This window comes from Mobula hypostoma, chromosome 15 (genome assembly GCF_963921235.1).
Source record: "Mobula hypostoma chromosome 15, sMobHyp1.1, whole genome shotgun sequence".
NCBI lineage: Eukaryota > Metazoa > Chordata > Chondrichthyes > Myliobatiformes > Myliobatidae > Mobula > Mobula hypostoma.
This window is the reverse complement of record NC_086111.1, coordinates 75,213,712-75,239,665: the sequence shown is the minus strand read 5'-3', so window position 1 is coordinate 75,239,665 and position 25,954 is coordinate 75,213,712. Positions and strand designations below refer to the sequence as shown.

Here is a 25,954-nt window from a genome sequence, read left to right as displayed (position 1 = left end):
CTTTCCAATGGTCTGATATCCACTCTCACATCTGTTTCACACTGTATATATCTGAAGAAACTTTTGGTCTCTTCTTTAATATTATTGGCTAGCTTACTTATCTTTGTCATACTCAAATGAAATGAAAGAGGACACCTTTAACCAAATTGACAATGTATTGGGTGACATCAAGTTTACAGTGGAAACAGAAAGTGAGAACTGACCTGCATTCCTGGACGTACTTGTCTTGAAAGTGACGGACTTTTATTGGAAGACCAGGTATTGAACTACCACAGCAACTAGCCCGCCTGCCTGAAGAAAAGCTCATCTGCACAAGCACACTGCAGCACCACCGAACTTCAGGCGAGGGAAGAGAAACACTTATTTAAAGTGCTCCAGAACAATAGTTACTCACGGAATTTTATCAGGAGATGCTCACTAAGGAGAGAGAGTCATGTAGACCTTACTCAACATGCATTGAAACACATGACCTTGCCCTACATCAAGAAAATCTCAGAAATGACAACTTAACCATTCAAACCTCACGGCATCACAATTGCAAAGAAAGCAACAACAACTTTTAAGGAAAGAACCAAGGTACCAGGAAAGACAACTGACAAAAACCGCTAACAAACAGTCATCAAATCTGACAACATCTACAAAATCCTAAGAGCTAAAGAAACACAAGCCTATAGGATTCAAAGGTCAACTAACGGGGAGCTATAGAAACACGAGCATTCCCAGAGAAACACCAACAACTGCACACTGAGGATGTCACCTCAACTGGTGATGAAACATCTGCAAGCTAATTGCCAAGCTCAGTGAACACCACAACAGCAAACTTATTGAGTATGCCCACAGAAATTATTCTCAGAGTTGTATATGATAACATGTATGTACCTTGATAACAATATTTACTTTGAACTTTGAGCCACAGTTACTTGGCCCAAGCCGTCAGGTTAACTTTAACATTTCCTGTCAGAATCACCTTAAGTACAGATAGTCTGGTACCTAGTGTCACTTTATGTACATTCAGTCTATGTATATAAGCTCATCTTATGTTTATTATGTTTCTTTATTTTTTATGCTTATTGTATTATTTTAATGTTGTATCAGTTCTGGAGCAACAACCATTTGGTCCTCCTTTACACTTGTGTACTGATGAAGGACACTAAATAATCTTGAATGAGCCACAATATTGAATTGAGATATTCTTCAAAGGTGGATGTGGACCTCACTACAATATCCTTTCCAAGAGCCTCAGGTACACTGCTTCCCTCTGCACTCTGATAATGAAAAACAGGGAATAATCAAACATACATTGGCTTTGCTGTGCTACTTACCTGACAGGAAACTCCACCATATCATTGATTTTGTCTCTCCAGATGAAATTGCGAAAGGAAAAGCGTTTCAGTTGAATGATGAGGACATTTGGGAGCCACCATAACATCAACTGCTTGGATGCCTCCCTATGCTGTTTACATTTGGGACAGTACCTACAATAGATCAGAGACAGGGTCAGTTATGTTCTGTACAAGCCAAGCATGTGCAGAAAGCATCAGTACAGTAATAATACAGAGAGCCTTACGGCTACCTGGGCCTTTACTCTATCAATTTACAACTCAAATCCAAACATAAAAGTAACATTAGCTACTTTTAAAGAAGTTCAATTTATTGATTGCGATGCAGTGCTGATTAGGCCCTTTCAGTCCTTTGAGCCACACCGCCCAGCAACCCCCGATTTAACCCTTGCTGAATCATGGGACAATTTACAATGACCAATTAAGCTATCAACCAGTATGTCTTTGGACAGTAGGAGGAAACTAGAGCACCCAGAGGAAACCCGCATGGTGAGAGGTAGAGAATAAAAACTCCCTACTGACAGCAGTGCAGGGATTAAAGTAAAACTTGCAACATCAGGAATTTGCAAAACCGATGTTCAGCCAGCTGTGGTCAATAATTTGGGAGGAGATAGCATAACTACTTGGGTTAGTCATGACAAAGTTCTTGCAAAAGAGTCAATTTCAAAAGCAATGGATTATAGTCTGTTCTACCCCTGGGCACTGCCCAGTGTCAAGAATTGTACAGAGTACTGTTCATTATAGATTCTATCCATGGGCACTGTCCAGCTTTGAGAATTGTATAGAGTACTGATCTATTCTACCCCTTGGCACTGCTCAGCTTTGAGGATTGATGCAAACTCATTCCAGCCACTGGTGGCATTCCATATCTGGATTATGAAAAGAGGAAATATTCAAAGCTGAACTCTCTGCTTTACAGAAGGAAGAACTGTCCATATAGTTAAGTCTTCTGGGACTTCCCTTCAGAATACTAGAACAGGTGTTGTATGAAATATGGAAAGCAAGCCATGTACAGGAAGTTAACATAAATAATGTTGGTAATGGTCATTAGTCTGGTTAAAAAGATACTGATAGAGAGCTAAATTTTGGCCAGTGCACTGGAGAAATATTTTCAAAATACTGTTGAGATATTTTACAGCGATTGAAAGAGGTCAGGAACGCAATGTTACAACTTGTTTGAGAGTCAGAATCACTGGTGGTGTAGTTGTTTCCTCAGGAGTTGTTTGGAGAATCAATTTGAATGAGTGAGCTCAAAACCTGGCTCAATGAGGGATAGCTGAATCATGTTGAGACTGAATATTGAGACTCTTGCATAAAGTGATTTGACTTGTCTTGCTGATTTGACACAAACGACACATTTTACTCTGTGACAAGTAAAGCTAGTAGAACAACACCGTGCAGGCCCTTTGGCCCACATTGTTATGCTAACCAGTTAACCCAGACTAAGATCCATCTAACACTTCCCTCTGACATAACCCCGCATTTTTCTATCGTCCATGTGCCTATCTAAGAGTCTCCTGAATGTCCCTAATGTATCCACCTCTAACACCACCCCCGGAGTGCGTTCCCCATACCCACCTATCTCTGAGTGAAGAACCTACCCCTGATGTCCCCCTTATATTTTCCTCCAATCACCTTCAACTGGTGTCCCTGGCAATGTTTATCGCTCAGAACAGCACGCAAGGTCAGTGTGAAGAGCTGGATGAGGCCTTACCAGGCTTCCTCAGGTGCCAGCACCTCGGGTTTAGTGAAGAGATTCAGACATTGCTCCAGTGTGAAGTAGCCAGCTTTGGCTGCTTCACTGGCTGAATTGGGATCTTCGACGTACTCAAGTTCTTTGGATTCCACCAGCACATACTCCTTCTGCCGCTCGTTGTTTTTCCAAACCATTGCCAACGAAACATTATCAGGAAGTTCCAAGGGAGCATCACCTGTGTAGGAGGGAGATGAGAATGAGAAGGCATTGACTACGAGTAATTATTCAATGCAGCAGATTAGGCTGTACACAATTTATCATTTGAGCCCACTCTTCATGTCACAGTTGGATGAGGGGTGAATATCATGCCTTTCTTGCAGCAGCTGGTAAAATTGCTTCTGCCCAAGGAGATACTGATGCAATGCTGCACTGCCATCACAGAGAAGATCCTCACATCAGCCATTATTGTGAGCCGTTTTGGGCCCTTATCTAAGGGTCCAGAGGAGGTTTACATGAATAATCCTGGAACTGAAAGGGTTAACATATGAGGAGCGTTTGAATACTCTGAGCCTGTACTTGCTGGAGTTTAGAAGAATAAGAGGGGGTCTCATTGAAACCTATTGAATATTGAAAGACCTAGATAGAGTGAATAGGATGTTTCCTATGATGGGGGAAGTCTAGGACCAGAGGTAAAGAGCAAGTTCTTCAGAGAGGAAGGTGAATCTGTGGAGTTCGTTGTCTTAGATGGCTGTGGACACCAGGTCATTGGGTATATTTAAAGCAGAGGTTAATAGGTTCTTGATTAGTCAGGGTGTCAATGGTTTTGGGAAGAAGGCAGGAGAATGGTGTTGAGAGAGAAAATAAATCAACCATGATCAAATGGCAGAGAAAACTTAAAGGGTCAAATGGTCTAATTCTGCTCCTATATCTTATGGTCTTATTACTGTCCGGTTTGGTTCCTTCTGGAAAGTGCCTCAAGACTATTAAAACAAAAACTTAATGCCATCTTAAAATTTCTTCCCCCAAGCAGTTAGTCCCCCCCCAGCTATCAGCCCCACCACTGTAAACACATGCTGGCGTTTCTGTATTTATGCACATTTTATGTGATACCTGTACTGTAATCTGATTTTATTGGCTGTTAGAACATATGTGTTTTTAAAAAACACAATTCTTTATAATGGTTGAATGTTGTTTTGTTTGTGTTGCATGTTACACCCTGACCACCACACCACAGCAAATTCCTAATCCATGTAAATGTATATAGTGAATAAAGTTGGCCCTTGACAATACGGCACTCCCTCGGTACTGACACCCTGACATAGTTGAGTTTCAATGTTATCGTTCGGATGATGAAATACCACTGTAATACAGCCAAAGAAATGATCAGAATGTGATCGTTGCACAACTGTAAGACATGTTGGAAAGAATGCTACACCTTCACGTCTCCCAATTCCCCATTACAGCGGCTACATCGAATTAAAATGCGCTAACTTACAGAATGCAGGCAAATATATACAATTTTATATTTGTATAAATTGTTCATTGGCAAAAATCAACAGGCTCCCTTTTAACCCGAGAGCCGATCCGCCATCATGGAAGTCCGGATGCGACAGCTCGACGCATGCGCACAGCCAGCCTCAGCAGCGACACCTACCGGAGCAAAAGGGCAGGGAGGCTCTATTTCGAGGGGGTCACATTCTGCTAATCACCATCAGCATGTGCAGGATTGGGACAGATCAAACTGCCACCCATCAATAAGAGATAATTAAATCTCATTGTAATAATGTACTTTGAGACACCCATAAAACCCTTTGCTGCAATCAAAGGACAGCGGTGACTATATCACGTCCATTTAGGAGAGCACCAACCACATCATCAAGAATAATCAGCACCCTTTGGTGTTACTGCTTCGTATCTTCTACCCAGCATTAGGGTAAAATAAAATGGTCAGCCTAATTATGCTGCGTGGAAAAGGAAGGGGGACATGATGGTCAAGAGATGACGCCAAACGTCGTCGGGAAGTGACAAGGAGAGGGAGAGGACAAGAATCAGATGACGCCAAGGCCACACGACTCCAAGATCAAAGAGTCAGGACAAAAAAAAGATGACAGAAAAGAGACAGAGAAGGAGAGGCATGCACGTTTCCAGGATCAGAGACAAACAATAAACAGCAGAAGAGCTGAAGAGACCCGGGATGAAAGGGTTGCAATCTCCAGAATGATAATCAGAGGCACGAGGGTGGCAGATAAACCAGAAATGATGCCATCAAAAGTGTCCTTCGTTAAACGAGGAGGAGCTATATTTGCTTTGCTACACATCATTCTTCTTTAATAAACTGAGGTTTTCTACTTCAGTTTCCAAAACAAAGCGATAGCAATAGCATTCAGGAAAATTTAATGTTCATTCTGGTCACATCAGACTACACTACCCTTCTCTCAAAGGGTGCCCCAACGGGTCACCCCGTTGTCTGGTATAAAAATAAAGTTATAAGTACAAATATGGAATAAAATGTGCAAAAATACACAAGTACCAGTAGGTAGTTACAATGTAAACAGCATAACAAAAATTGGTTTGAAGTGTTTACAGTGCAGTGATGTGATGGGGCTAATAGACAGAGGTGGGGTCTAATTAAAATTGCTGATCAGACTAACTGTCTGGGGAAGAAACAGTTATTGGAAAATTTCACAAGGCACTGGGAAAGCTCAAAGGTGACGTGCAGATCTCTATGCACCACAGATAGTTCTGCTTACCAGCAGCGCACAAATTCAGAGTCGGGAATGATGGCGATGCCAGCCACTGACTGTCCAATATACACAGTTTCATGCACAACATTATTAAAATATTACATAAAACTACTTTAAGGGTATATGTATAAGCTGCATATGCAATGCAAATGAATTGTGTGTTTAGATTTGGTCCCACCCCAAGCTATCTCATTACATAGTTCCAAATATTCTAAAATCCCCCAAAAATCCAAAATCCAAAACATTTTATGCTCTTAGCATTTGGATAAGGGGTGCTCAACTTTCAGTCTTGTGGAGCTCTCCAGCCATATTCTCGCTGCTCCTTCCCTATAGACACTCAAATGTTTGACCCTCCAATATTTATCCAATTCCCTTCTGAATTTATATCGGCTACACTTTTAGTCATATCATTCAGGGCACAACTACCTAGTGTACAAACATTTATATGTCATGTGACAAGCGGACCCTCATTGGTGGAGAATATTCAGAATCAGAGGTCCAAAGACAAGAGCACTTGTAACATATCATGGCTACAGCTAGCCATACAGCATGCCAAGCATCATTTTCTGAAAGAAATCTAATTTTCACAACTAAGATGCCATGGGGGTGGGGGGGGGGGGCAGGTTCAGGATAATGATGAAGGCTGTAAGCCTGGGGAGAATTTCATTGAAACATAAATTAGAACGGAGGATAATTTCCGTTAACACATCAGATGAGCTACATTGCCTTTTCCATTTTATTATTGGTTCCGTAAGTGATAAAGGAGCATTTCTAAATGACTGTAATTATTAAGACAGAAGCAGAGTGACCAGGCAAGTGGCGTGAATCGTTCGAAGGAGATTAGTTACAGTGAAAGATTGAATAGGTTCGGACTTTATTCCCTGGAGTGTAGGAGATTTGACAGAGGTATACAGATTTATGAGGGGTATAGATAGTGTAAATGCAAGCAGGCTTTTTCCAAAGGCTGGAGGTCATGAGTTAAGGATGAAAGGTGAAATATTTAAGGGAAACATGAGGAGAAACTTCTTCAGTCAGATGTTGGAGAGAGTAGAAAAATACTCAGTAGAAGTGGTGAATGCAGGTTTGATTTCAAAATAAAAGTACATGGATGTGAGGAGTATGGAGGCTATGGTCTGGGTGCAGGTTGATGGTACTAGGTAAGATAACAGTTCAGCATAGACCACAAGACAAAAGAGCAGAAGTCGGCCATTCGGCCCATCGAGTCTGCTCCGCAGCTTCCCCATGAGCTAAATTATTCACCCATCTAGTTCCAATTTCTGGCTTTTTCCCCATATCCCTTGATACGCTGACTAATTAGATACCTTTCAATCTCCTCCTTAAACACCCTCAATGATCGGGCCTCCACAGCTGTATGTGGCAACGAATTCCACAAATCCACGACCCTCTGGCTAAAAAAATTTCTCCTCATCTCTGTTTTAACTGGGTACCCTCTAATTCTAAGACTGTGGCCTCTTGTCCTGGACTCACCCACCAAGGGAAACAACCTTTCCACATTTACTCTGTCCAACCCTTTCAACATTCGAAATGTTTCTATGAGATCCCCTCTCATTCTTCTATACTCTAATGAATATAATCCAAGAGCCGACAAACGCTCCTCATATGTTAGCCCCTGCATTCCAGGAATCATCCTCGTAAATCCTCTCTGAACTCTCTCCAACATCAGTACATCCTTTCTAAGATACGGGACCCAAAACTGCACATAGTATTCCAAATGAGGTCTCACTAATGCCCTATAGAGCCTCATCAACACCTCCTTACTCTTATACACTATTCCTCTTGAAATGAATGCCAACATCGCATTCGCTTTCCTTACCGCCGATCCAACTTGGTGGTTAACCTTTCGGGTATCCTGCACGAGGACCCCCAAGCCCCTTTGCACTTCTGATTTTTGAATTTTCTCCCCATCTAAATAATAATCTGCCCGATTATTTCTTCTTCCGAAATGTACAACCCTACATTTGTCAACGTTGTATCTCATCTGCCATTTCTTTGCCCACTCTCCTAAACTGACTAAGTCTCTCTGCAACCTTTCCGTCTCTTCAACATTTCCTGCTCCTCCACCTATCTTGGTGTCATCCGCAAAGTTAGCCACAAAACCATTTAATCCATAATCCAAATCATCAATATACATCGTAAAAAGAAGCAGCCCCAACACCGACCCCTGCGGAACACCACTAGTAACCGGCAAGGTGAAAGAATCTGACAGGACAGTGGGTCATGGAAGAAAGGAAAGGAGGTGGTGAACCTTAGGGAGGTGAGGACAAGGGATGGGAAGAGAATCAGAATTGTGAATGGAAAAGGAGAAAGGGGGAGGGGGAGAAATCACAAGAGGGAATATGAGTGTGGCCACATTGTGGCACCAGAGGAGACCATGAAGCGATATGTCAGAATAGGAAGTCAAAATGAAATGGGCTGCCACCAGAAAATCCTGCCTGCTATAGCAAATGTATCAAAGGTGCTCGACAAAGCGGCCCGCAGCATCTCTCTCCACAGTTACTGCTTGGAAGAGGTAAGCTTAACAGGAATGTGGGTTGAATGGAATGGGTTATAAAATGTGTACTGGAAGGTCAGCACAGAGCCAGTGGGCTGAAGGTCCACTTCCCTGCTGCTCGACTGTTTCCAGTATTTTCTGTCATAACTTCAAATGTCCAGCACTGGCTGTTACAGCCCTTGGACTCCAGTTTCAGTGCACCCATCCACTTTGCCCCATGTCATCAGTAATTGCACCGCAAGTTTCTGTGGGCGCGGGTGACACTTTCGAATAGGAATTGTGGACTCTCCACAGGACAGATCTGCACGGTTGGTACTGTTCAATAGGTTAAGCATATGCCACATGAGAGGCATAGATAAGGTGAAAGCATTCTACCTTTCTCACCAGAGTTGGGAAGCCAAGAACTAGAGGGCACAAGTTTAAGGTGAGAGGGGAGAGGTTTAGGCAGAACTTTTTTGTTTTATCTATGTGGAATCAGCTGCCAAAGGAACTGGGAGAGGCAGGCATACTGACATTTAAAAGATAGTTGGACAGATCCATGGAAAGGAATTGTTCAGAGAAATATGAGCCAAACACTAGCAAATCGACCAGTTGGGCTTAAGGGCCTGTTTTTTTTTACTATATAACGACGACTCTACTCAGGAGAAAATTAATTTATGAAATAATGTACGTAAATAATGGTTCTTTGGATAATTCAGGGACTTTCCAGATTATGGAAGACCTGACCTACAACAATCTACGCAAACTCTGCAATAAAGAATTTTTCAAGATAGCAAAATTTGTTACAGAAAATGCAAATATCTCCTGGAGTTATAGAACTGCGGTAGCAGCTAGTTAATTCAAAAGACATCATCTTTTAAAAAAAATTACACGCAACTTCCTGGCAGTAATAAGACACCATTGTCTTGAACACAGCTGCTACTTCACAACAGGAGGCCACTCAAATCATTTGCTTTGGAAACTGCTAAGGCAATCTCATCGGCTGACTTTTGTAAGAATCATCAATCAATTTAACATCCTTTGATACTAAAAGGCCATCAATTGTGTTTCATTGTAACTATACAGGGGAAGGCAATAAATCAATGTTTGTTCTGATTGACCCTCATTGAAGTTTCTGAGCTGTGGAACAATCTACGACAATTTTCAGAAATCGATCTCTTGCGTATCCCAGGGGCTCCCCGTATTCAGTCAAGCTCATGAAACAAGGAAGTTAAACATTCAACCACCCCCCCAACAAAAACACGTCCATTATTTTGTACGCAGTTTCATTAATAGACACAGAGGTTACAGCAAGTGCAGTATCGGGGTAGAAAATGAAATGTCATCATTTGGAAGTCTGGCAATTCTCTCTGATCAAATCTTCATACTAATCTCATATGACAGGACAGACAGTTAACAATATTTTCTCTTGGAATTTAACTGAAACAGTTTGTCAGAAACAGAGTACTTCAGTAATGGGCTGCCAGGTCCAGCATGAGAGTAGCAGCAAGCTTGGAGGAGCATGTGGATGGAGAAGCCACATTGACACTGTTGTCTCTGCTCTGGCAGAGTTGCTGCCACTGACATTCTTTGTACATGGTTTGGTCTGGGTGGTGACAGCAGTAAACCTTCTTGATGGGCGACCAAGAGATTCATGGATACGAGAAGGCCCTTTCCTCCCAAACAACCCCAATACATAGGAAGCAAATACAGTTCGAAGTACATTAAAGCATTTCTATGCCTCCATACTATACTGCCCTGAGATTCCTTTTATTTGACCATAAGATAATAAGACGTAGGAGCAGAACAAGGCCATTTGGCCCATCAAGTCTGCTCCGTCATTCCATCATGACCAATTTATTATGCCCCCAAACCCCATTCTCTTCCTTCTCTTTGTAACCTTTCCTGCCCTGACTAATCAAGAACCTATCAACCAATGCTTTAAATATACGCAATGATTTGACCTCCCCCACTACCTGTGGCAATGAATTTCTACAGATTCACTCTGAAAGAAATTCCTCATCTCCGTTCCAAATTGATGTCCTTCTATTAAGACTGTACCCTCTGGTCCTAGGCTCCCCCACTATCAGAGGTCCTTTCAATATTTGATAGGTTTCAATGAAATTCCCCCTCATTCTTCTAAACTCCAGTGAGTACAGCCCACAGCTATCAAAAGCTAATATATTAACCCTTTCATTCCAAGCATCATTCGCATGAACCTCTAGACCCTCTCTAATGTCAGCACATCTTTTCTTAAATAAGTGGCCCCAAAACCCGCATAATACTTCAAGTGCAGAGTGCAGAATGCCTTATAAAGCCTCAGCATTATATCCTTGCTCTTATATTCTAAACCTCTCATAATGAATGCCTTCCTCACCAACTCAACTTGCAAATTAACCTTTAGGGAATATTGCACAAGGTCACCTATGTCCATTTGCACCTCTGTTTTTGAATTTTCTCTCCATTTAGAAAATAGTCAACACCTTTATTCCCTCTACAAAATGAATGGCCCCACACGCCCCTACACTGTATTCCATCTGCCATTGCTTTGCCCATTCTCCAAATCTGTCCAGGTCCTCCTGCAGGCTACCTGCCCCTCCACCAACCTTCGTATTGTCTGCAGACTTGCCACAAAGCCATCAACCTTATCATCCAAATAATAGATATATAACATGAAAAGAAGCGGTCCCAACACCAACCCCTGTGGAATACCACAGCTAACCAGAAAACACTCCCTCTTTGCCTTCTGCCAATCAACCAATGCTCTATCCATGCTGGTATCTTTCCTGTTAATACCATTGGCTCTTAACTTGTTAAGCAGCCTCAATGTCGCACCTCGTCAAAGGCCTTTTGACAATCCAAGTACACAACATCCACCAATTCTCCTTTGTCTATTCTGCTTGTTATTTCCTCAAAGAATTCCAACAAATCTGTTAGGTAAGATTTTCCTTTGAGTAAACCATGCTGACTACGGCCTATATTATTGTGTGTCTCCAAGTACCCCGAGACCTCATCCTTAATAATCGACTCCAACATCTTCCCAACCACTGAAGTCAGACTAACTGGCCTAAAGTTTTCTTTCTTCTGCCTCTCTCCCTTCTTAAAGAGTAGAGTGATATTTCCAAATTTCCAGTCCTCTGGCACCATTCCAGAATCCAGTGAAAGATCTTGAAAGATCACCACTAATGCTTCTGCAATTTATTCAGCTACCTGGACCTTGGGGAGTAGTCCAACTGATCCAGGTAACTTATTTACCTTCAGACCTTTCAGCTTCCCAAGCACCTTCTCCTTAGTAATAGCAACTAATATCACCTCTGCCCACTGACACTCTGGATTTTCTGGCATAATTCTAGTGCCTTCCATAGTGAAGACTGACACAGAGTACTTACTAAGTTCATCCACTATTGCAATCCAATATCCACTCTCACCTCTATTTCTCCATGTATTTGAAAAAAAAAAGTTTGTTATCCTCATACTATTGGCTAGCTTACCTTCATATTTTATCTCTTCCTCCCTTATAATTTTTTTAGTTGTCTTCTGTTGGTTTTTAAAAGTTCCCCAATCCTTTCTAACTTCCCACTAATTTTTGCTATATTATATGCCCTCACTTTTGCTTTTACACTGTCTTTGACTTCCCTTGTCAGCCACGGTTGCCTTATCCTCCCCTTAGAATGCTTCATCTTTGGGATATATCTATCCTGCACCTTCTGAACTGCCCCCAGAAACTTCAGCCATTGCTGTTTTGCAGTCATCCCTGCTAGTGTCCCCTTCCAATCAACTTTGGCCAGCTCCTCTCTAATCCTTCTGTAATTTCCTTTACTCCACTGTAATACTGATACATCTGATTTTAGCTTCTCCCTTTCAAACTGCAGGGTGAATTTTGTTATGTTATGATCACTGTCTCCTAAGGATTCCTTAACCTTAAGCTCCCTAATCAAATCTGATTCATTACACAACACCCCATCCAGAATTGCCCTTTCCCTAGTGAACTCAATCACAAGCTGCTCTTAAAAAGCCACCGTGTAGGCATTCTACAAATTCCCTTTCTTGGAATCCAGTACCAACCTGATTTTCCCAATCTATCAGCATACTGAAATCCCACAAGATTATCGTAACATTGCCCTTTTTAACATGCCTTTTCAATCTCATTGCAATTTGCATCCTACATCCTGACTACTGTTTGGATGCGTGTACATAACTCCCATCAGGGTCTTTTGACTCTTGCAGTTTTATAGCTCTACCCATAAGGACTCTACATCTTCCAATCCTATGTCACCTCTTTCTAAAAATTTAATTTTAATGTTTACCAGCAGAGCCACCCACTCCCTCATCCTACCGGCCTGTCCTTTCGATACAAGCTGAATCTTATGATGTTAAGCTCCCAACTACAAATTTGATTCAGCCACGACTCAGTGATGCCCACAATGTTGCACCTGCCAATCTCTAATTGTGCTACAAGATCAAACATTCCATATACTGCGAGTAATAAAATATAACATCTTCAGTCTTGTATTCATCAGCATTTTCGATTTTGCCCCATGTTACACGTGAATTCATCCCACTAACTGCAATTTTGCCCTATCATCTGCTTGTTCTTCCTCACAGTCTCACTTGGGGTTATTCACAGTAAAACAAATATCGACAAAAATATACAAGAAAGAAGCAACCAATGTGCAAAGGGAGTTAATTTTCATGGTAGATTCTTGGCCAAAGGCGTAAAGCAGGAGCTAGCAGATAACTGAAAGACAAATGCACTTGGAAGGGCAATACTACAGGACGCGTGCTGAAGCCATTTAGCTGGAAAGATTCTGGAGTAACTGGATTAAAGCAGATGTGCTCAAAATGACTAATGTTCCCAAAATAGCTGCAGTTGCTCTACATCTCAAAAGAGGCTTTTTCTTTAGCAGCCGGGTACAGTACAACAGCAGGCAAAAATTATAAAATGCCACATCCAGAAAACTCACTAAAATGGCTATGAGCCCCATTTCTTTGACCTCACCTTTGTCTTCCATTTTCTGCTCTTTGTTTGACGGGTCAATGAGTTTGATGTAAAACTGTGGTGTGTGAAAACGTACTGATGCAGATGGCTGCTGGTAACCAGGAATCACAGCTGTGGAACAAGAGTTCAGAAACTATGTTATACTGACATTTCTTAATAAACCTTTGAGAGGTCAAGCCACTATTTACTACAAGGACGCTCAGCTTCAAGCACACCAGGTAAAACTGACGGCGTAATAAATGGAAAGTGGTTTCCTAGCTTTCAGAGAACATTTGTTAGTTCTCCAGGAGAGACTTCCAGGAGATATTTTAGTCAAACTAAAGGGCACAGGAATTAAGATTATTGCAGGAAATGCAATGCCCTAGTTGCTTGGTAGAGGGTGGATGATGAAGTCAGCTCCTCCAAAAGTGAGAACACTGGTCCTTTCCTCCCAAATCTATTTTCATTAGCCTTACACATATAGAGTTTAAATTACAACATTACAGGGGAATGGATACCAGAGAGCCAGAGGAATTAGTGGACAGGTTGTGGAGGCCGATGTTGGTAAGATCTCAGACAAAGTCAGGAATCAAAAGGTTAAGCATGGTGCGACTAGTATCCCGAACTGCATATACTTCAATGCAAGAAGTATCATAGGAAAGGCGGATGAGCTCAGGGCATGGATCAACACCTAGAATTATGATGTTATAGCCATCAGTGATACTTGGTTGCTAGAGGGGCAGGACTGGCAGCTTAATATTCCCGTGTTCTGTTGCTTTAGACGAGACAAAGTGGGAGGGATTAAAGGAGGGGTGGTGACATTACTAGTCGGGGAAAATGTCATGGCAGTGCTCAGTCAGGACAGACTGAAGATATCAGAAATGATCGGGCAGGTGTGGTTTGGGATTGGCTGCCTTCTAGCAAACATGTACTTGGAAAAGTGAGAAGACTTCAAAAACAAAATTTTGAGAGTACAAAGGTTGTACATGCCTGTCCGAATAAAAGGTAAAGATAACAGGTATCGGGAACCTTGGTTTTCAAGAGACATTGAGGCCCTGGTTAAGACAAAAAAGGAAGTGCATAGCAGGTACAGACACGAAGGAACTAATGAGGTGCTTATTGAGTACAAAAATGCTTAAGAAAGAAATCAGGAAGGCAAAAAGGTATGAAGTTGCTCTAGCAGACAGGGTGAAGGAGAATCCTAAGGGATTCTACAGATATTTTAAGAGCAAAAGGATTGCAAGTCACAAATTGGTCCTCTAGAAGATGAGAATGGTAATCCACATATGGAGCCAAAGGAGATTGGGGGGGGGGGGCGGGGAGATCTTAAAAGCATTCTTTGCATATTTACTTGGGAAGCTGTTACAGAGTCTATAGAAGTGAGGCAAAGCACCATCAACTTCATGGACCCTGTAGAGATCATAGAGGAGGAGGTGCTTGCTACCCTGAGGCAAATCAGGGTGGATAAAACCATAGGGTCTGACAAGGTGTTTCCTCGAACCTTATGGGAGGTAAGTACAGACATTGCCAGGGTGCTAGCAGATATATTTAAGGCATCCTTACTGAGAGGAGATGTACCAGAGAATTGGAGGATGGCTAATGCTGTTCTGTTGTTTAAAAAAAGCTCTAAACAGAAACCAGGAAGTTATAGACCAGTGAGTCTGGCATCAGTTGTGGGAAAGTTATTGGAAGGTATTCTAAGAGACTGGGTATATAAGGATTTGGATAGACATGGACTGATTAAGGATAGTCAGCATGGCTTCATGCATGGTAGGTCATGCCTAATCAACCTTATCAAGTTTTTTTTGAGAAAGTTATCAGGAATGTGGATGAAGGCAAGGCAGTGGATGTTGTCTACATAGACTAATTTGGACTTTAGTCAGGCATTTGACAAGGTCCTGCATGTGAGGCTGGTCAAGAAGGGTCAGTTGCTCGGCATTCAGTACCAGGTAGTAAATTGGATTAGACATTGGCTTTGTGGGAGAAGTTAGAGAGTGGTAGCAGAGGGTTGCCTCTCTGACTGGAGGCCTGTGACCAGTGGTGTGCTGCAGGGATTGGTGCTGGGTCCTTTGTTGTTTGTCACCTATATCAATGATCTGGATGATATTATGGTTAACTGGATCACCAATTTGCAGATGACACCAAGATTGGGGGTGTAGTGGACACTGAGGAAGGCTATCATGACTTGCAAAGGGATCTGCATCAGCTGAAAAATTGTATTGAAAAATGACAGATAGAATTTAATGTAGACAAGTGTGAGGGTTTGCACTTCAGTTGGTCTTACACAGTGAATGATAAGGCACTGAGAACTGTAGTAGAACAAAGGAATGTTATGTTTAAGATGCACAAGATGTCAGCGAGGACTAATTTGGAGTATTGTCTGCAGTTTTGGTCACCAACTACAGCAAAGATGTAAACAAGGTTGAAAGAGTGCAGAGAGAATTTCCAAGAATGTTGCTGGGGCTAGAGGGCCTGAGTTATAAAGGTAAGGTTGAATAGGTTAGGACTGTATTCTTTAGAATACAGAAGATTGAGAGGAGATTTGATAGAGGTATACAAAATTATGAGGGGAAATGCAAGCAGGCTTTTTCCACTGAGGTTGGGTGGGACTTCAAGCAGAGGTTGAGGGCACATGCGTGAAATGGAAGGGATGCGGGTAAGGGTACCGTTGATGGTGGAGGAAAAGAAGTCCCTGTTTTTGAAGGAGGAGGACATCTTTATTCTGGAATGAAAAGTCTCAACCTGAGAGCAGATGCGGTTGAGATGGAGTAAATGAGGGAAGGGGATGACACTTTTACAACTGACAGGGTGGGAAGAGGTATAGTCCACGTAACTGTGAGAATCAGTGGGGTTAGAAAAGATCAGTAGATAAACTATTTCCAGAGATAGCGACAGAGATTGAGAAAGGGGAAGGAGGTGTCAGAATATGGCCCAGGTAAACTTGAGGGCAGGGTGGAAGTTGGATGCATGGTTGATGAAGCTGACAAGCTCCACATGAGCGCAGGAAGAAGCACCAATGCAGTCGACGTAGCATAGGAAAATCTGGGGAATGATACCAGTGTAGGCTTGGAATGTAGACTTTTCCACATAGCCAACAAAGAAGTAGGCATGGGGGGACCCATGCAAGTGCTCATGGCTACACCTCTTGTTTGAAGGAAGTGGGAGGGGCCAAAGAATAAATTATTGAGAGTGAGGATAAGTTCTGCCAGATGGAGGAGAATGGTGGTGGAGTGCACCTGGTGTCCAGAAAGAAGCAGAGGGCTTTAAGGCCAACCTAATGGGGGATGGAGGTAGAAAGGGACTCGATAACCTTAGTGAAAATGAGACGACCAGGGGCAGGGAACTTGAGGTCATTGAAAAGATCAAGAGCATGTGAAATGTCATGGATGTACAGTGCTTATAGAAAGTATTCACCCCCTTGGATTACAACACTGAATCACAATGGATTTAATTTGGCTTTTTTAAAGCACTGATCAATAGAAAAAGATTCTTTCATGTCAAAGTGAAACAGATCTCTACAAAGTGATCTGAATTAATTACACAAAATAATTGATTGTATAATTACTCACCTCCTTCAAGTCAGTATTTAGTAGACACATCAAAGTTGCTGGTGAACGCAGCAGGCCAGGCAGCATCTCTAGGAAGAGATACAGTCGATGTTTCGGGCCGAGACCCTTCGTCAGGACTAACTAAAAGAACAGCTAGTAAGAGATTTGAAAGTGGGAAATTTGGATCTCCCCCTCCCACTTTCAAATCTCTTACTAGTTCTTCTTTCAGTTAGTCCTGACTAAGGGTCTCGGCCCGAAACGTCGACTGTACCTCTTCCTAGAGATGCTGCCTGGCCTGCTGCGTTCACCAGCAACTTTGATGTGTGTTGCTTGAATTTCCAGCATCTGCAGATTTCCTCGTGTTTGAGTATTTAGTAGACTCACCTTTGGCAGCAATTACAGCCTTGAGTCTGTGTGGATAGGTCTCTATCAGCTTTGTACATCTGGACATTGCAATTTTTTCCCATTCTTCTTTACAAAACTGCCCAAGCTCTATCAGGTTGCATGGGAATCATGACTGAACAGCCCTTTTCAAGCCCAGCCACAAATTCCCAATTGGACTGAAGTCTGGACTTTGACTTGACCACTCCAGGACATTAACTTTGTTGTTGTTAAGCCATTTCTGTGTAACTATGGATTTATGCTCAGGGTCACTGTCTTGCTGGAAAACAAATCTTCTCCTGAGTCGCAGTTCTGTTTCAGAAGAGATCACGTTTACCTCCAGGATTTCCCTGTATTTTACTGCATTCATTTTACCCTCTAACTTCACAAGCCTTCCAGGCCTATCCCCACAGCATGATGCAGCCACCAACATGCTTCATGATAGGGATGGAGTGTTTTTGATGATGTGTGGTGTTTGGCTTACAGCAAACATTGCATTTAGTCTGATGGCCAAAGTGTTTAATTTTGGTTTCATCAGACCATAGAACCTTCTTCCAGCTGACTTCAGAATCTCCCACATGCCTTCTGGCAAACTCTATCCAAGATTTCATGTGTGTTTTTTTTCCCAACAGTGGTTTTCTCTTTGCCACTCTCCCATAAAGCTGCGACTAGTGAAGCACCCAGGCGACAGTTGTATGCTCAGTCTCTCACATCTCAGCCACTAAAGCTTGTAACTGCTCCAGAGTTGCCATAGGTCTCTTGGCGTCCTCCTTCACTAGACCCCATCTTACACAGTTTTTGAGGACGGCCTGCTCTAGACAGATTTACAGCTGTGCCATATTCTTTCCATTTCTTGATGATTGACTTAACTGTACTCCAAGGGATATTCAGTGACTCAGAAATTTTCTTGTATCCATTCCCTGACTTGTGTTTATCAAAAACCATTTTGTGGAGTTGCTCAGTGTGTTCTCTTCTCTTCATGGTGTAGTTTTTAATCAGGATACATACTCACCAGCGGTTGGACCTTCCAGATACAGGTGTATCTTTACTACAATCAACTGAAACACCTTGACTGTACACAGGTGATCTCCATTTAGCAAATTATGTGACTTCTAAAACCATTTGGCTGCACCAGTGATGATCTGGTGTGTCATATTAAAGGGGCTGACTACTTATGCAATCAATTACTTTGTGTTTCATATTTGTAATTAATTTTGATCACTTTTGTAGAAATCTGTTTTCACTTTGACAAAAAAGAGTCTTTCAGTTGATCAGTGCCAATAAAGACAAATTAAATCCACTGTCATTCAATGTTGTAAAACAATAAAATGTGAAAACTTCTGGGGGGGGTGGGTGGGAATACTTTTTATAAGCACTGTAGATAGGAAGGGACCGAACCAGGGGATAAAACAGAGTCAATGTATGCAAATACAAGTTCTGTGGGGCAGAAACATGCAGAAAAATGGATCTATCTGGACAGGCAAATTTATGGATCTTGAGAAGGAGTTAGAAACGGGAGGTGTGGGGTCAGGGAATTATGAGGTTGTGACAGTGGATGGGCAACCCCCAGAGCAAATAAGGTCAGTGATGGTGTGGGTAACAATGGCTTGGTGCTCCTTAGTGGAGTCTGTTCAAGGGGTAAGAAAGAGGAAGTGTCTGAGAGTTGTCATCTGGCCTCATCAAGGTGGTGTTCAGACTAGTACAGGACTCCTCTTATCTGCAGGTTTGATGATGAGGTTAGAATTAGGGTGGAGAAAGTGGAGAGCAGCACATTTGAAAAGAATGAGATTAGAATCGGAAAGAGTAATAGTAAACATAGAAAACCTACAGCACAATACAGGCCCTTTGGCCCACAATGCTGTTGCTGAACACGTACCTACTTTAGAAATTACCTCGGGTTACCCATAGCCCTCTATTTTTCTAAACTCCATGTACCTATCCAGGAGTCTCTCAAAAGACCCTATTGTATCTGCCTCCACCACCATTGCCAGCAGCCCATTCCACGCACTCACCACTCTACCCGACATCTCTTCTGTACCTACTTCCAAGCACCATAAAACTGTGCCCTCTTATTTTAGCCATTTCAGCCCTGGGAAACAGCCTCCGACTATCAACACGATCAATGACTCTCATCATCTTATACACCTCTATCAGGTCACCTCTCATCTTCTGCTACTCCAAGGAGAAAAGGCCGAGTTCACACAACCTATTCTCATAAGGCATGCTCCCCAATCCAGGCAACAGCCTTGTAAATCTCCTCTGCACCCTTTCTATAGTTTCCACATCCTTCCTGTAGTGAGGTGACCAGAACTCAGCACAGTACTCCGAGTGGGGTCTGACCAGGGTCCCATATAGCTGTAACATTACCTCTCGGCTCTTAAACTCAAACCCACAGTTGATGAAGGCCAATGCACCGTAAGTCTTCTTAACCACAGAGTCAACCTGCGCAGCAGCTTTGTGTGTCCTATGGACTCGGACCCCAAGATCCCTCTGGTCCTCCACACTGCCAGGAGTCTTACCATTAATACTATATTCTGCCATCATATTTTACCTACCAAGATGAACCACCTCACACTTATCTGGGTTGAACTCCATCTGCCACTTCTCAGCTGAGTTTTGCATCCTTTCGATGTCCCGCTGTAACCTCTGAAAGCCCTCCACACTATACACAACACCCCCAACCTTTGTGTCATCAGCAAATTTATTAACCCATCCCTCCACTTCCTCATCCAGGTCATTTATAAAAACCACGAAGAGAAGGTGTCCCAGAAAAGATCCCTGAGGCATACCACTGGTCACCGATGGTAAAGTCGAGACAAGTTATCACCTCGTCGGCAGTCAGCAATGAAAAGATCCAGAAGAGGCAGAAGACCAGAGAGGGGTTTCCAGAAAGAGGAGGAGAGTTGGATATGGAAGAAGGGGTCAAAGGTGCAGGGTGAACAGTCCTTGCCAAAGAAGTAGGCACAGAGACAGGCACAGCAGAAGAGTTCAGTGTTATGGTGGCGCAGAACTCACTGAGGCATGGGCGCAGAAGGACAGAGGTGAGGCCTTTGCTGAGGGCAGAATGTTCTGCCACAGTGAGGGGAAGATCAGAGGGAACTGTGAAGACCTGACATGAAAGAGAGCTGGGGTTGGAGGGGAGAAGAGGGTTGGTAGAGTCTGAGGAGAGGGGAGGGTTGAGGTGTTCATGGAAGGTAGGGTAGGAGGAAGATGGAGCTTCCAAGGACTCGAGAGCTGGCGGTGGGACCTGAGAGACATGGGATGGCAGAGTGGTGGTGGGGGAAGGGGAGACTGCGGTTCCAACGGCAGCACGTAAAGACCAGGTCTGGAGGTGTTGGCAGTCAAGGTCCAGTCTGGAATTGTAATTGGAGGTTGCGCAATAGGCAACAGCCTGTTGTCCACATTGTACTGTCCTGGCTTGCATATCATATGCAAGAAGGGGGCATGAGAAAGCCTTGGCGAGTAGGGTAAAGGAAAACCCCAAAGCATTCTTCAATTATGTGAAGAACAAAATGATGACAGGAGTGAAGGTAGGACCAATTAGATATAAAAGTGGGAAGATGTGCCTGGAGGCTGTGGAAGTGAGCGAGGTCCTCAATGAATACTTCTTTTTGGTATTCACCAATGAGAGGGAACTTGATGAGGGTGAGGACAATACGAGTGAGGTTGATGTTCCAGAGCATGTTGATATTAAGGGAGAGGAGGTGTTGAAGTTGTTAAAATACATTAAGATGGATAAGTCCCCGGGGGCTGACGGAATATTCCCCAGGCTGCTTCACGAGGTGAGGGAAGAGATTGCTGAGCCTCTGGCTAGGATTTTTATGTCCTCATTGTCTACGGGAATGGTACCGGAGGATTGGAGGGAGGTGAATGTTGTCCCCTTGTTCATAAAAGGTAGCAGGGATAGTCTGGGTAATTATAGACCAGTGAGCCTTACGTCTGTGGTGGAAAAGCTTTTGGAAAAGATTCTTAGAGTTAGGATCTATGGGCATTTAGAGAATCATGGTCTGATCAGGGACAGTCAGCATGGCTTTGTGAAGGGCAGATCGTGTCTAACAAGCCTGATAGAGTTCTTTGAGGAGGTGACCAGGTATACAGATGAGGGTAGTGCAGTGGATGTGATCTACATGGATTTTAGTAAGGCATTTGATAAGGTTCCACTTGGTAGGCTTATTCAGAAAGTTAGAAGGCATGGAATCCAGGGAAGTTTGGCCAGGTGGATTCAGAATTGGCTTGCCTGCAGAAGGCAGAGGGTGGTGGTGGAGGGAGTACATTCAGATTGGAGGATTGTGACTAGTGGTGTCCCACAAGGATTGGTTCTGGGACCTCTGCTTTTCGTAATTTTTATTAACGACCTGGATGTTGGGGTAGAAGGGTGGGTTGGCAAGTTCGCAGACGACACAAAGGTTGGTGGTGTTGTAGATAGTGTAGAGGATTGTGGAAGATTGCAGAGAGACATTGATAGGATGCAGAAGTGGGCTGAGAAGTGGCAGATAGAGTTCAACCCGGAAAAGTGTGAGGTGGTACACTTTGGAAGGACCAAACTCCAAAGCAGAGTACAAAGTAAATGGCAAGATATTTGGTCGTGTGGAGGAGCAGAGGGATCTGGGGGTACTTGTCCACAGATCCCTAAAAGTTGCCTCACAGGTAGATAGGGTAGTTAAGAAAGCTTATGGGGTGTTAGCTTTCATAAGTCGAGGGATAGAGTTTAAGAGTTGTGGGGTAATGATGCAGCTCTATACAACTCTGGTTAGGCCACACTTGGAGTATTGTGTCCAGTTCTGGTCGCCTCACTATAGGAAGGATGTGGGAGCATTGGAAAGGGTACAGAGGAGATTTACCAGGATGCTGCCTGGTTTAGAGAGTACACATCATGATCAGAGATTAAGGGAGCTAGGGCTTTACTCTTTGGAGAGAAGGAGGATGAGAGGAGACATGATAGAGGTATACAAGATATTAAGAGGAACAGATAGAGTGGATAGGATATTGGTTTATTATTGTTAAATGTTCCAAGGTACAGTGAAAAAGCTTGTCTTGCATAGTGTTCATACACAGTGATTGAGCTGGTACAAGGTAAGATAACAATGCAAGATAAAGTATTAATGATATGGAAAAAGTGATAAGATGCAAGATCATAATGAGGAAGATTGTGAAGGTAAGAATCCATTTTATCTTACAAGAGGTCTTTGTGAAGAAGGATTTTGAAAACTACAAAGCTTACCCTCAGGCTTTGGAGCTTTCTCGTAAGAGGTTTCCTTCTCACATCCTAAGTGGTCCTGTGATTCTGGCTGCATTTCCGAGAACCCCGAGTCGTAGCTGTGAATTGAATCCCTCTCTCTGCCTGGCCAGCTTGTTCCCTTTAAGAAAGCAGAGGCCAGGAGAGGCTCGGACATAGAGCTAGTGATGTGAGTACGTTGGAGGGGCCGGAAGTCTCGTTCCTGAACTTCCAGTGGCAGATTTCCATCTCCAGTTTCAGAGCCGGGACTGGTTCCAGTGGTGGGTTGCATATTATCTATCTTGGAAAGGGGTGGCTCAGGTGAGATTCGACCAGGTTGGAATGGAGGTTGGAACACATTAACTGAATATCTGTAGCAGAATACAATGCAAATATGAATCAGAATCAGGTTTATTACCACTGACGTTCAGTATGTTGTGAAATCTGTTGTTTTATGGCAGCAGTACAATGCAATACATAAATAAATTACTGCAAGTTACAACAAGAAGTAGGTTAGCACACCAGCTTACAGCATCAGGAAGCACCAATCTCTGAGTGCAGGTTTTCAGGCATTCATATCATTATACCCGATACAACATAGGAGGTGGCCATTTGGTCCATCATGGTGGTGCCAGCTTGGTAGTTAGCCTTGTAACCAATGCAACAGCCTTCCTTTTGCAATATTCACTCCAATGCAACACAAATCTGCTTCCACTGGTTTCTATACATCCCCTGTCATGGCTCAATGAGTATAATACAATTCTTATCCAGTGGAACTTTTTACCAGCGATCAGATCTAGTCATAGGTCTACTGGTTATTGACCTCCTCAGTGTAAACACTTGCTGCTAATTTTCTCTGCAAAATCTTCTCATACTTTGCAGCACAATGACTAACCAGCTGTTGATTGCAGTTACTGATTAGGCAGCTGCCTGAACTGACCTGTGGTATGGTACCCAAAAAGCAGATTGCCCTTGAAGATAGAGGGCATAGAACAGAGGCAAGTATTTACCCACACGGTACATCTCGTCAAGCACAGGAGTCTATGACTTGAGAAGATGCAAGCATTTCTGAAATTGAACATAAACAATTCCCTGACAGCTGGTTGCTTGGATTTGTTCCCGATTAGAGAGGCACCATCGTCATTGGCCATATCAAAGCTGGTGACGAATCAGCAAATTGGAGTGGGATTGAAAATCTGTCTGAGTGGTGTTTCAACAATAATCTCTTACTCGCTGTTAGCAAGGCCCAGGAGCTGATTATTGACTTCAGGAGGAAGAAACTGGAGGTCCATGAGCCAGTCCTTATCAGGGGATCAGAGGTGGAGAGGGTCAGCAACTTTAAATTCCTCAGTGCTCACATTTCAGAGGATCTGTTCTGGATCCAGCATGCCAGTGCCATTACGAAGAAAACACAGCAGCACCTCTACTTTCTTAGAAGCTTGTGAAGATTTGGCATGTCATCTAAAATTGCGACAAACTTCTACAGATGTGTGGTGGAGAGGGTACTGACTGGCTGCATCATGGCCTGCTATGGAAACACCAATGCTCTTGAACGGAAAGAGCCTACAAAAAGTAGTGGATACAGCCCAGTTCACCACAGGTAAAGTCCTTCCCACCATTGAGCGCTTGTCGCAGGGAAGCAGCATCCATCATCAAGAATCCCCACCACCCAAGGCCATGCTCTCTTATCACTGCTGCCATTAGGAAAAAGGTACAGGAACCCTCCTGATTTTGTATACCTATCTTATTTAGTCTTTCCCTGTAACTCAGGACCTCAAGGCTCAGCAACATCCTTGCCAAATTTCAAGCTTATTGTTATCTTTACTGTAGGTAAGTGACCAAAACCACGTACAATAGTGCAAATCAGGGCTCAGGTAATGCAGACAAGGGCGAGGTGTTACACTCTGGGAAAACAAAGTAGGATAGGACTCGCACGGTGAGTGGTCGGGCACTGAGGAGTGCTGAAGAACAGAGGCATCTTACAATAAAGATACTTAGTTCCTTGATAAAGGCAACTTTTGGCATATTGGCCTTCATAAATCAAAGTATTGAGTACAGGTGTTGGGATGTTATGTTGAAGTTGTGTAAGATATTAGTAAGGCCTAATTTTGAACATTGTGTCCAGTTCTGGTCACATACAGGAAATATGTTAATCAGACTGAAACAGTGTAGAGCAACACACACAAAATGCTGGAGGAACTCAGCAGGCCAGGCAGCACCTATGGAAAAAATGTACAGTTGACATTTCGGGAAAAAACCCTTTGGCAGGACTGGAGGGAAAAAAGAAAGCTGAGGGGTAGATTTAAAAGTGGGGGGAGTGGAGAGAGAAACAGCAGATAAGCAGTGAAAGCTGGAGGGGGAGGGATGACGTAAAGGAAAGAGTTGGAGAGCAGCAGGGATCATAGCGGAAGAGCAGCAGCGACAGTGTGTTTCACTGAACTCCAATCAAAGGGAAGATTTAAACTTCTTCAGGGTAGACATCCCTGGAAGACATCTGCAGATTTTCTCTTATTCGTGAAAGTGGAGAGAAAATTTACAAGGATGTTATCGTGACTTGAAGACCTGAGTTATAGGGAAAGATTGAGAGGTTAGGACTTTACTCCATGGCGTACAGGAGAATGAGGGGAGATGAGGGAACACCCTAAAGACTAACCTGTAGGTTGAGTTGGTGGTGAGGAAGGCAAACGCCATGTTACGATTCATTTCAAGAGGTCTAGAATACAAGAGCAAGGACATGATGCTGAGGCTTTATAAGGCACTGGTGAGGCCTCACCTTGAGTATTGTGAACAGTTTTGGGCTCCTCATCTTAGAAAAGATGTGCTGGCATGGGAGAGGGTCCAGAGGAGGTTCACAAGGATGATTCCAGGAATGAAAGGGTTATCATACGAAGAACGTTTGATGGCTCTGGGTTTGTACTCACTGGAATTCAGAAGGATGGGAGGGGGGCGGGGTGGAATCTCACTGCAGCCTTCCAAATGCTGAAAGGCCTAGACAGAGGAGATATGGAAAGAATGTTTCCCATGTTGGGAGAAAGAGGACAAGAGGGCATAGCCTCAGGATAGAGGGGCACCCTTTCAAAACAGAGATGCAGAGAAATTTCTTTAGCCAAAGGGTGGTAAATTTGTGGAATATGTTGCCACATGCAGCTGTGGAGGCCAGGTTGTTGGGTGTATTTAAGGTAGAGATTGATAAGTTCTTGATTGGACATGGCATCAAAGGTTACGGGGAGAAGGCCGGGAACTGGAGTTGAGGAGGAGATAGAAAAGAAGGATCAGCCATGATTGAATGGCGGAGCAGACTCGATGGGCTCCTCTGTCTTATGGTCTTATATGGTCTTGATGGGGTATACAAAATTATGAGGGGTACTGATAAGGTAAATGCAAGCAGGCTGTTTCTAGAGGCTGGATGGGACAAGAGCTAGAGGTCATGGGTTAAGGATGAAAGAAGAACTGTTTAAGACTATAACACCGAAAGACATAGGAGCAGAATTAAGTCATTTGACCCCTCGAGTTTGCTCCGTCATTCCATCAAGGCCGATTTATTGTCCCTCAACCCCATTC

The 25,954-nt window shown here is 43.2% G+C and overlaps 1 protein-coding gene across 6 annotated transcripts in view; it reads right to left on the bottom strand.

Moving 5' to 3' along the window:
* The window catches only part of usp19 (ubiquitin specific peptidase 19), a 215,667-nt gene that overhangs the window by 14,002 nt on the left and 175,711 nt on the right, over nt 1–25,954 (bottom strand). For all 6 annotated transcript variants that reach the window (XM_063068283.1, XM_063068282.1, XM_063068287.1 and 3 more), the window contains 4 exons: nt 22,400–22,764; nt 13,271–13,381; nt 3,055–3,271; nt 1,323–1,475 (listed from right to left, as the gene is read on the bottom strand). In XM_063068283.1, the coding sequence (XP_062924353.1) occupies nt 1,323–1,475; nt 3,055–3,271; nt 13,271–13,381; nt 22,400–22,764 (846 nt within the window). The remainder of the gene's footprint in view (nt 1–1,322; nt 1,476–3,054; nt 3,272–13,270; nt 13,382–22,399; nt 22,765–25,954) is intronic.